Source organism: Molothrus aeneus, chromosome 1 (genome assembly GCF_037042795.1).
Source record: "Molothrus aeneus isolate 106 chromosome 1, BPBGC_Maene_1.0, whole genome shotgun sequence".
In the NCBI taxonomy this organism is placed as follows: domain Eukaryota; kingdom Metazoa; phylum Chordata; class Aves; order Passeriformes; family Icteridae; genus Molothrus; species Molothrus aeneus.
In genome coordinates, this window is record NC_089646.1 from 54,649,653 (window position 1) to 54,662,271 (window position 12,619).

A 12,619-nucleotide genomic window follows, 5' to 3' on the forward strand; every position below is an offset into this window, starting at 1 on the left:
CCTATTTGATCCCAGGTTTCTATCTACCTGTAAAGATTATAAAGGAAACCTTTTCATCTCCTAAGGTCATTGCTTGCAAAATTTATTTGGCAGCAAAGTTACATCTTTTAGCTAGCAATTAGACATCCATGGCTAAACTAAAGAGCAAAGGTTGCTGGCTTAATCCCTACTCTCCAGCTTTGCAACTTGCAGTGAATAAATGACGTAAGAACTGCACAAGCTTATGTTTATTTATAATACTACATACCCAGCAACTCTAACCTGGAGCACTCCAGAGTGGAAGGATACATTTTTATAATGCCCGTTTCTTCATTAAGATTTCATCATCCACCTACACTAAAAAGCTACTTCCCCTTCACTTTGTTATATCTGCTTTTACCCGCTCCTGTTCTTGCATTATTTTTTTAATCTCCCATTCCTACTTTACATGCACTCTCAAATTTTAAACAAGCAAAATTTGTGCATTAGTGTGTCCTTTTCATCTATCATTTATGAATGACAGGTTCTTTGGTGCAGCTTAATGGTATGAGAGAGACATTATTTTAAACATTAAAGTGAAAACCATTTACAACTATGATAAGAGAGGTCTGTTGACATTAAACTTTAAAACATGCACAAGGTAAAGGCAAGTAGTTGCTCCCAACAGGTGAGAGTACTATGCATGTGCTTTGTAAGGGAGTTTGTTCAACACAAGAGCTGTCTCTTTGTTTTCTCTGCTTGTCAACCTGTAGGATCTGGTGCTTCAAATAATGCATCTGGTAATCAGCAACCACCAGAGTTTAATGACTAAAAGGTATTTAGGGCACAGTGCAGAGGATTACTTTTCTAAAATTTCCATTTTGTTTGAGGAAAATATTTCGTACCATTTACATTGGAAAGAAATAACAATAAATAAATAAATAAATAAATCTAACAAGTTACAGCTTTCTTTTTATACTTCTTGCTCACACCTTCATCACTTTCACACTGGACTATCACTTCCTTTACTGTCCTCGTCCATCAAAACTATACAATTCTGTTGTAAGATATTGGCTAACACTTAATCTTGCTATATTTTGTTCCATTCTATTCAGAAGCAACTGCATTCTGAGAAGTATCAACATAGTTAGGAATAGTAAATAAATACATCTGTATTTTATATCATATGTACTTGGACTGAGTACCATTCCTAACAGTGTCAGACACACTGATTGAACAGGGGGAAAAAGGGATCTTATAGAACTGCTTTCAGTCTGATTTTAGACCACAGGGAAAATGTAACCAATCCCTCAGGGTAGAACCATTGCAAGCATGGTACAGCTCAGACAATAGAGAGGATACATACAGAGATTAACTTTTTCCTAGTTACTTTGGAGTCATGCAACTCTCTCAACAACTTGAAAGAGGATGGCAGAACCTTATCGATAAAGCAGAACTCCCACAGCAAGAACAAAAACATATATCTAGGGCATGGATGACAGATGGGAAAACTCTGATTTTATTGTAAATTTTATAAAAAGTTATTTTCATGCAATACTGTATTTTTAGTTGCCTCTAATCATACAGCTGCTTTAATCAAAAGTGGTGAAACAAGTTGTGTGTTGCAGTCAACTTGCTTGGAGGGAAGGAAGAATGGCATTAAGAGGGACCTTGACAGGTTTGAGATGTAGGCTAAAGCAAACCTTACGAAGTTCAACAAAGCAAAGTGCAAGGTCCTACACCTGGGTCACTGCAACCCCAGACACACCAATGGGTTGGGCAGAGAAGTGATTGAGAGCAACCCTGGTAAGAAAGACTTGGGAGTTACAGGTGATGAAAAATTCCACACAAGCCAGCTGTGTGTCCTCACAGCTCAGAAAGCCAATCAAGTGCTGGGCTGCATCACAAGGAGCGTAGCCAGGAGGTCAAAGGAGGTTATTCTCCCCCCTCTGCTCACATGTCATCCCACCTGGAGTATGCACAGTTGTGGTGTCCCCAAGATAAGAAACATGTGAAACTGTTGGAGCAAGTCCAGGGGAGGACCATGAAGTTTTTAAGAGGACTGGAGCACCTCCCTTATGAACACAGGCTGAGAAAGTAGGGGCTGTTCGGCCTGGAGAAGATCACATGGAGACCCTATGGCAAATTTCCAGTATCTGAAGGGGTTCTACAAGAAAGTTGGAGAGGGACTGCTCACCAGGATCTGTAGTGGAAGGACAAGGAATAATAGGTACAAATTGAAAAAGGGAAGATTTAGATTAGATATTAGGAAAAAAATTTTCACTGGGAGGGTGATAAGACAGTGGAACATGTTGCCAAAGGAGGTTGTGGATGTCCCAACTGTGACAAGTTGGGTAAGACATTGAGCAACCTGGTCTAGGGGGAGGTGTCTCTGCCCATGGCAGGTGGGGTTGGGACTAGATGATCTTAAAGTCCATTCCAAACCCTTGATATTCTATGACTCTGTTATTCTATAGTTTGAAATATCCAAGTGATCTGTGAGTAGAAAACATTGATCATTGATGACAGGAAAACCTAATGAGTCATTCAAGTGGTTTGCATTACTGACTCACAAAATGTGAGACCCAAATTCCAATATGTTTCTACAAAAAGGCAAATAGCCCTTAAGTGTCTCTCAAGCATTCAAAAACAATCCAGGTATTACTTTTCAATATTCATGGAGAGCAACATTTAATTTGAAAAAGATATCACTCAGTTTAAAGAAAGAGAGGGCATAAAACATGGTGAAAGAGCCTGTAAGAAAAATTATGAACATTACTTACCTTGTAGATTTTGCAATGGCAAAGTCATGATGCCTCCTGCTGCAGCTGCTGCTACCAGTCCTTGGATGTTGGTGAGATTTGCTGTAGGTAGAGTTAGGACAAGTCCTTGTTGGCCCCCCAGCTGCCCAGCCATGTTGAAAGGAATAAGGATTGGCTGATTCAGGGCTGGAGTGCCTCCTGGCATCACCCCTGCTACAGCTGAGGCTAACTGTTGGGCTGTCAGTAGTGGCTGCAAGAAACCACAGATACAAACTTATTTCAGTGTGTATGACTCAGTATTACACACTTTCAACCTTCTTGCTTGAGATCCTTTTGTGTTCCATTACAGACATGCACTACTTCCAGTATCTAAAAGCATACATTTTCACCAACACAGAAAAGTTTGACAACTGTGACAGTCTGAAACTGTAAGCCTTAGTCAAATAGCATAGTAGCAACCCCAGCTGAAACTAGACTGGAAAATTCATTACACATACACCAAAAGTAATTTAGTGAAATTGAGTGAAAGAAGACATAACTTAGTCTACAAGTACCTAAACGCCAACATTTCCCAAAAATTCCTGGTTGTATACTGATTGATAATAGCAGAAAACACTAGTGACAACTACCAGAAGCTTTGTGGACCAAGACTGAACTGGGAAGTGGAATATTGAGTATCTTCTTAGAGTATAGCTGAATTTGGATAAAATCATGACGTGGGATAGGAAATATTTTAAAGTCTTATAAAATGCAATACTACTTTGTCTACACTTTGCTCTAAAGAAAATAAATACCTGGCATAAAAGATAATGAAATACCTTGGCTGATACAGGAGTTCTGTGTGACAGACAACTGTCAGAGACAATAATTCTGCATTAAAATTGCACAAGATTTTCAATATTAAATTATTATATTAATTTCACAAGTAATTTACATAAGAAATTAAAATATTTTAACTTCCTAAATATGTAAAACTTAGGTTTTATTTTAGAAAAGCAAACAAAATCTAATCCTGCCAAACTTGACTTTCAAAATGTTACATTTTCTTTTTTACCACTGATACATATTCTTTTTTACCACTGAATGCAGCCAAAGAGATTCACATTTTCTACATTATACACAGCAATGATCAGTCACAGTTATTTATTGTTCATCAAATTGCACATCTCAATTAGTTAAAAGGAAAGATACTGACCTGAGGCCCAACAGGGAATGCAGGATGGGACTGACTGGGTTGGTGCTGGTCTGCTGGGCTTGTATCAGGCAACACTGTGTTTCCTCTGGCCTCTGAAATTCAGAGAACAGATTGACTTTAATATCAAGCCTGGGGACTGCCACATTACCTTCTACTCTGATGTCACATAACATGAAGCTGAAAATGATATGTTAAAGTGCTTTATCAATAACTCAAGCACTCAAATTGCTTATCAGCTGCATAAATTATGCTAACGTTCATTCAGACTAGCCAGCTCATTCAAAGAGTTATAGAAATCTGACAGCAGTGAAACTGAAGCTATCATCAACCCAGCTAATGTGGGTTGCATTATACATCAGTTTACATACAGCACATGAGCACTCCGTGTGTGTAGGAACTGCATTTTTTACGCTTAGGTGAGCATCAGCCATTGCAATTTCTGAAAGCAAAAATTATGTGAAAAATAATCAAGTCACATCTACTTTCTATCTTAATAAAGTGTTTTCTTTTGTCAGTTACTGAGGAAGCAAAGGCTGTACTATGCACAATAAAAAGGTACTATGAAAAGTAGTTAGCTTCCATATGATGGCTTGTTTTTTAAATTGCATGTGGAGGATTAGCAAAATTCTGCAAAACCAAGGATTTCCAGCATTTATTGAGATGATCAATATCCAACAATTGAACTATATGCTGGGTGCTAATGACTTGCTAAGCATAGAACACAGTCCAGCCCTGCTAAATTTTGCTGAAATCTGCAATACAGATTTGAAAGGGAGGAAGAAAAATAAAAACATCCTATCAGTTGCAAGAAAATATTGGTACTTTCAGAACTAGATCCCAATCCTCCATTTCCTCTGGGCGAAGGGCTCAACTGATTTCCAACTTTTCAATGATGATCAGGCCCACATTGATTTTTGAGGTTGTAAGAATGACAGCAAGTATCACATGTGGCTGCAAGAGTACTGTGGTCTCTTATAAAAAAATCCCTGGCAAAGGCATCAGGTTTCCTGATTGGTATGATATCTTCTGTTTTGTTTCTGTTGTTTTTTTTTTCCTGATGAGTGGTTCAAATTCCATTCTGAGTAAACCTTAACAAGATGCTCTTTTCTAATGTTTGTCCTATGAATAGCAAGATAATTCAGAAACAGTTTCTTGGCACACCCTTGTGCTGTAAGGAAAAAGGATACGATTCTGTCATAAATTTTAAAGAGGGTATTATCAGCTCATTTAAAACAAATTCTTTTATATATTCTCCTAGGGGAACAACTTATAAATAATGGAAATGTGGAAAAAAACCCACCTTCACCACATTAAGGTTCAAATAAAATTGACTGCTACATATTATTCAATTGACTTCCATCTCTACAGCAAGCTGTCAATCATAACAGCATTTTAGAATTGGATTAAACAATAAATGTGCAGACTTATTATGCAGAAATCTGAAAATCTGATTAATTTGTAATATCTTAGTGTGGTCTTAAAAATTCAGAAATGGACATTGCTCCAGGAATACTTACAAATGGTCTATTGAAATATCTGATTTGGAACTAATAAAAACATACAAACTTGCTGACATTTTATAAAGGGAATTCTACAGAAATATGTTTGCCATTTTAATGACCATTGTCATTTAATAATGAGAATAAGCTGACGTACTATAATCAGTGAGGATTCAAAAAATTCCCTAATAACATGCAAAAAGAGACGCAGTCACTAAATTTTTTTTCTGCAATTTATTCATTCAAGTTAAATGAAAAGAGAAAAACGTAACGAGATATGCCCAATTCAGTGAAAACTGTTTCTTTCAAATGCATAGCAATTCTAGTGCTGATGCCACTCCTAAGACCAAAAATAGGGTTTCCCCAGTATTATGTCCTCCTATACAAAATAAAGTGCTATGTTCCTAAACATAACTTTTCCTTTGGTAATTTCCACATACTGTTATGGTCTTTCTTTTTTAATCTTCACAGCTGTATTTATAAAGTGACGTTAGATCCAAGGCTCAATACCAATGAAGATATCACTCCCCATTAAGATCAAATCTTATAAGTCAATTTTTTTTATGTAATTTTAAGGGCTGTGAGTTTTGTCTATGTGTGTGATTTAATCAATATTAAAACAAGCTCCTGATAATCTGTCATATCATTAAATAATCTAATGAAATCTTGGGGAAAAGAAGAAAACCAAAGCCGTTAGAATTAGATTTTATTGCAATTTTTATACCTTGAGTTCTCAGAAAATATGTAAGAAGTTCTGAAGTAATATGCCTGTCTTACAGCATTCTTTTCTCCATGGTGCCCATCCAAAGAACCACTGATTTCTGTTATCTGTACCATAATGATTTTTCAATATTTGATCACTAAATCTTTACATAACACAAGTTGGTTATATTGGACCATCAAGCCAAAATTAATTACACTGCTTTCCTTTTTCCTTGTACTAATTGAAATCACATAGGATTACATTCCTGTCACACCACAGATGATTGTTTTGGGTTTTTTTATTTCAGTGCTCAAATGCTCTGCCTGCTGCTCCTAATTCAGTTCCCATAGGATGCAGTCATCTCAAGAAAACAGCACACACTTTCATGTGGTCTTATATGACATCCTATATGAAATTATCAATCCTGTATTCTCTGACTGAAATTCTCAGATCTCTCCTGCCCCTTCTAATCTACCTGCTATAACAGACACTTAAGAGTCAAGAAAATGTACAAGAAAATCTGCCTGCTGGGCTGGCACTAAATACAGGGAAGCAAGCATTTCAGGGTAATGTCTGTTGCATCACACAATGACAGCATTTTTTCCTTGCTGTATGCTGCATTCACTGACACACATAGGTCAACACTGAAGAAGGCAAGGCAGAGCACAAAACATTGCTAGAAGGCTACTTTTTCTTTTCTGCCTTATATTTCTGACTGGGGGGATTCCCCTGATTTCAGGGGAGTCAGGGAGCTCTGTCTATTTCTGATTTCTCTACTATTTCTGCTTCAGAGATTCATTGCTATGAAGAATTGCTATGGAAGAATGCCTTCATTTAGAACAACTGCCCTAAACTGGCAGCACACAATCCCCTACACTGTTTCTTGCCAATGTTTTACTGAGTTTATTTGGGAATTGGTTAATTCCACATGCTGGAACGACCTCTGCAGGTAAATTATCCCTTTGTCCAAATTCCAGTCCTCACTAATGAAAATGGACTGTCAAAATCTAGCCTAGATTTTCCACTTGTCTGATCCAGGCCTACTGTTACCTCCTGTTAGGTTAAACTCCAACTCTGCTCAGCCTTCTGTTAGTGAGGGGTCTGCCAGCAAGGGACCAGGACTTATAACAGCCTCTTTGGAGCTGGGGAACTACCAGCAGTAGTTCCTTCTCTGGAACTACCTTCTCTGTTTGCAACTGTGTTTTGCAGAAATTCTACCCTCATTACAACCCCAACTCCTGGTGCAAAAGGGGCAGGGGGAAGGCAGTAGCAGGGATGCTACTCTGAAAAGAGAGCCAATTCTCCTTAACATTGTTTGCCTAGGCAGGGCTCTTATAATGACTGAGTCCTGACAACACCGCCTAAGTCAATGAGCTTGCTCAATTGTACCATATGAACAGACAGGCGTGCCATTGCCATAGTACTGCCACGACTGTAGACAAGGCTTTAATATTTAATAAGGAGTATTCATCATATGTGATTCATCATAAATTAATTATAAATTATATAATACATACCTCTCATCTCACCAAGGGACTGGAAGGGCATGACACAATAAAAAAAAATTGAAGTGCACTGTAAACACTCTAAAATAGCCTTCTTAAAATAAAATATTTTTTAAAATAAAGCTAAGTAAAAGAAAGGCAACCTTCTTCTCCCCTTATCAAAATAAGAAAAAAATTCCACAAACCAAGTGAAAAATCAAGTTGCACAATATCTGGTTTAGAAAACAGAAAACAACAAGAGAAACATCAGAAGGAAAAAAAAATCCACATCTCAAGGCCACCAAGCTTCATACAAAATTACAGCTGTAAATGTGCTGGTTATAAAAGGCTTTCCATTGTTTGCTTCCATTTTGTTTCTTACACATTTTCAGCAATGCAACAGGTAACTCAGTTCTTAGTGTCTCCCTGTGCCCTGAGAAGGTGAGAATGCTCCAATGCCCCCCCACTTTACAATTAATTGGGAAAAGAGACTCCAATATGGACTCTCAAATAAGCACAATTTAGCTGATCTCCTCAGTTCTAGATCCACTGTTCAGGAAGGCATGGGTCAAAACACAAAACTGCTCTGCAACTCCTTGGTTGCTCCAGGGCTACAGCAGTTCTGACAAGGTGAACCTGCACATGCTCCCCAGCATCCTCACTTGGATGCAATACCTGTCCCAGCTGCCCTTGTCTCACCTGGTCTCTGATGCTTGCAAGGAACCTGCAGCTGACTGAGAAATGGTACAGAACAGCATCACAGCATTGAGGGCATTAAACTGGTACATCCAGCTCTACCCTGATGCTTCTGCACATGTGTGCTTGTGCCTGCTCAAAGGCATGATGCACCCTGGCATCTCTTCTCAAACTCTGCACCAAAGCTCACTCAAAGCCAATGCTCATACCAAAGCATAGCACTAATCTCAGCAGATGACCTGGATATGAGCAACTTCCTCATGGTCTTCATGAATGAATTCAATATGTCTCACAATTGTATCAAATTCAGGGATATGCTGGACCACGTCGCCTTAGCACTCAATGCTTTGAAAAAGGACCTAGATCAAATTCAATAATACTAGATTTTCAGTGATCAAAAGAATACATAAATCCTTCTGGGATATAAGAAAATATTTCAAATGCATTAACATTAATAAAAGAACATATTTCAAGCAACAGTTGATATTAAATCTTTAGCTAGTTCCACAATGCGACATTAAATTACTTGTATTTATCTCTCAGTAAGCATAACAATAAGAAATCAAAAGCAGACTTTTTTCTTACTCACTGAGACAACTCACATTCACGATACAGCTTTAAGAATTAAATCATTAAAGTAAAAATACTGCCTGTGAGAAAAGTCTTACTTTTTTAAAACTAAAAAAATTTACTATTTTTAAAACTAAAAAAATAGTAAACTAAACAATCTGAGCAAAGCATCGCTGCATTTAGATCATAATCAAGAGAAAAAACCCAACTTTTTAAGGAAATTAAATATAGTAACTAGTATGATTCAAATTTTCAGGTATGGTGTGGGAAAGTCCATCATCTCTGATCAAAGCAACTCAGCTCTTCACTAAATGAAACCTTAACTCTCAGCAATTATACTAAGAGCAATCTTGCTGAACAAAATTTAATAGCTGAAAGAAAAAGATTCAACTCATAACGAAAAAGAAATATAACATTCCCTCTTCATTCTGCCACAAACCACCACATTTTGGCTCTTAGTTTCATTTTCCTGTTGCATAAGAGTTTGGACATGTCAGGAGGAAGCATTTTACATTGTAAAACCTTAGTAATCAGTTTGTTACACAAAATTTCACAAACACACCTAAATTTTACAATACTTGCAGGAGACAAAATTGAGATTTTATGCTGATACCATTTTACATTGTTATTTTCCTATGGTTTTCAGAGGAGATATTCCTGCTATCTCAGCAAAGAAAATCAATCTCATAAATTATATTAGAATAATGATTCTCCCACTGAAAGATATGAATGTAAGCTTAGACCTTCCATATTTAGTTTGTTAGACAGTTGTCTCTTTCCAGTCCATGACCAAGATGTGGCACAAAATTCACTCCTTTGGATTGTATAAAATTTCCCTAAGTATCAGGTTATCACACAGATGATTCAGCAATTAATCTTTTTCTGCTGACCTGTACTTCAGATTTTAATTTTTTATTTTTAGGTAGTAATTTCACCCTCAGAAAGAGACAAAAACAAATGTGTAGAATTCTGGATGTTGCAGAATTACTACTAGCACTTGTTAAGTCTGAAACCTAATAAAATTGCAATGTTGACGTTATGATTTTACTGTACAATCATTTCAGCACAACATACAACTGCTGTGCACATCTTCTACAATGTCAGATTGTGTCAACGTACATAGCTCTCATTCTTAATTTTCTCCTTCCTATGTACAAAGCCCTTCTAGTTTACCTTTGAAAATGTTTGTGGTGTGATAAGGGAATGGTATATTGATTTACCATATTGACATATATGTCAATGCAATATCCTATACAGAAGAGCTAAAAATCCTGCATTGAAAATGCATTGAATTAGACAGCAGTATGAATAGGGCAGATTTGCTTTACTCAGTGTATCATTCAGTACTTAAGTAAGTAAAACACCACAGTTTTATACTTATCTGAAATTGCCCTGCAGTTGCTATTGCAAAGCTACTAAAATCATTTGGAGAGCTCAAAGTCAATCTGCCAGCAGAGTATAGAATACTGTCTTTGCCTGGTCCCTGGAGATATTTCCTCCTAAAGGATCTTCTCCCACAAGGCACATGCAGTAGCTGAAATCACTGTCCTCATTACCCCTGTGCACAGAGCTTGGTTTGTACTTATGCACCTGCATCCTTCTGGATTAGGACTGATAACATTAAAACTCCATGACTCTTTATAATGAAAATCAGACTATTAAAGTGATTCGTGTTACAGAGGACTTCTTCTGGGCAACCACATGTTATAATTACCATCCAAAAAAAAAAAATCAACCATACCGAGGGACAAAATCACAAATAACTCAAAATCTCAGTTCTCCCAAGGGCCTTAAATTTTCTTCTTTCCCATCTTTATTTTTGCTCCTCTTTCATTGTCTTATCTTTTCCTCTTTCTCTTTACCATATGTGAAATTTTTTTCTTATTGGTGCCTATATGAATATTCTTCCACTTCAAATACTTCATGTGAGAAAAGAAGTGTTGCTACTGCAGAAAAGATGAAGGGATATAATTGCAAAAGTATGTTCTTTATTCAAAATAGACTCATTCTACTTTTCTTCACCCACAAAGTACAGTGCATAAAAATCCCTTGTTAGTGGTACATACATTTTTTATGAGTTGGACCCTTCATATTGAGAGTTCTAGTTCCTTTTATACTGTATGCATTAGCACAAATATTAAGGCCACAAAGACCCTATTAGTCTTTGAATTCATACAACATTTCATACTCACTGTTTGTTGTTAGTGTTGGTGAATGCAGGGATGATAAAGGTGAGTTACCAGAAGATGGACAGTTGAATGCATTGTTATTTCATGTTGGGCAGCTGATCCCTAGCTAAGAAGGCCAGGAGGCTTCTCTAAATTAAACTTTCCTTTCTTTCCACCCCTGGAAGTTTACTGAATGCCAAAGAGTGAGCACATTAAAGAATATCTATTTTGGAACAACTGTTACAGTTTGCCGTCTTTATAGCTATCTTAGATATTTTTAGGATTTTTTTACAGTGCTTACCTATGCATATTGGTTTCATTCCTAATAGGGAAGAGGGCAAGCTTTCCATCGAAAGCCCAACTTGCCAACACTCACCCTCCCCGCCTGACTTCTGTACCCTTCCCCCAAATAAGCCAGATTATGAAGATATCTTATAATGCTGTTTGTCTGAGGAATCCTGCACAGTTACTTAGTATGTGTTTGGCTGCTGGCACTACAGCCTATTGAAAGCCAGGCAATACATGTGGATGATCTCTAGTGCACAGTAATTCAGGCTTCTGGGTGGAAGAAAAGCACAGTGTGTCTGACATATTTTGCTTTTTACAAGCTGCATTGATAGACTAATTTCCACCGAGGGCACAGGTAGGCAGCCAGTGACAGTAATTCAACTCACAACTTTGACAAGGGACTGGAAAGAAAAAGCTGTAAGGTGGGAAGCATATGAACCTAGTATTTTATCAGTCTGACGAGAACCTGTTTAAAAATTCAAATCACCCAGTTTGGTGAGAGGAGAACATCCTGTTAAGGAAGGAAGTATTCAATTATACCTAGTAAAAGCACCTCACAGGAGAGTCACTGTTCAGCAGAGTGCACCCTACAATATATGTTAACTTCTACTGGAGCAATCTGACCCACAAGTATGGTAAAACAACAGTAGTTTATCACCATTGCTACTGAGTTCACTGGTTTCATCCCTGCAGCGTCTTTAACAATTTTACACTCTCTGCTGTGGTCTTTACACAGCCCTGTGGGGCAGCTCCATCAAGTGCCTCATTACAGGTTGTTCAGCTGTTCAGACTTTACTGAGACTCTTGAAAGAGCCATCCCACAGAGTGACATCGTGTCGAAGTCCAGATGAGATTCAGAAGGAAACCTTAACAGTGGTAGCAACTCTGTATGCAGGAGATCTCACACACCTAGATCCAACTACATCACAAAACTAGTAGGTCTTCATTATAACTCTATTTAGCTGCACAGGTATCTTCAGAAGGTCCCAGCTACAAAAATGCATCAGCCTTGCAAAAACAACTGGTACCATTTGGTATCTGCAGCAAGTTCTCATGATGTGGCTTAGCAGGGTGAGACATTATTTCAAATGAAAATGTTAGCTAGAAGCTGAAGAAACTTATGGCATGCACACATCCAGATCTCATAAATCCTGAACTGAATTGACTTCCTTCTCTTTATTATTGTCTGAAATCAGTTGTAGTGGCTATTTACAATTTTGCCAGGAGCTTTTGCCACTTTATATCTGTTTTTAAAGAGCATTCAGTCTTACAACCAGGTCTTGCAAAGTATGTCAA

The 12,619-nt window shown here is 37.5% G+C and overlaps 1 protein-coding gene across 1 annotated transcript in view; it reads right to left on the reverse strand.

Annotated features, from left to right (window-relative positions):
- The window catches only part of POU6F2 (POU class 6 homeobox 2), a 311,850-nt gene that overhangs the window by 173,558 nt on the left and 125,673 nt on the right, over positions 1-12,619 (reverse strand). Inside the window, exons 3-4 of the mRNA XM_066544767.1 lie at positions 3,916-4,007; positions 2,742-2,970 (exon numbers count right to left, since the gene is read on the reverse strand). Of these exons, the coding sequence (XP_066400864.1) occupies positions 2,742-2,970; positions 3,916-4,007 (321 nt within the window). The remainder of the gene's footprint in view (positions 1-2,741; positions 2,971-3,915; positions 4,008-12,619) is intronic.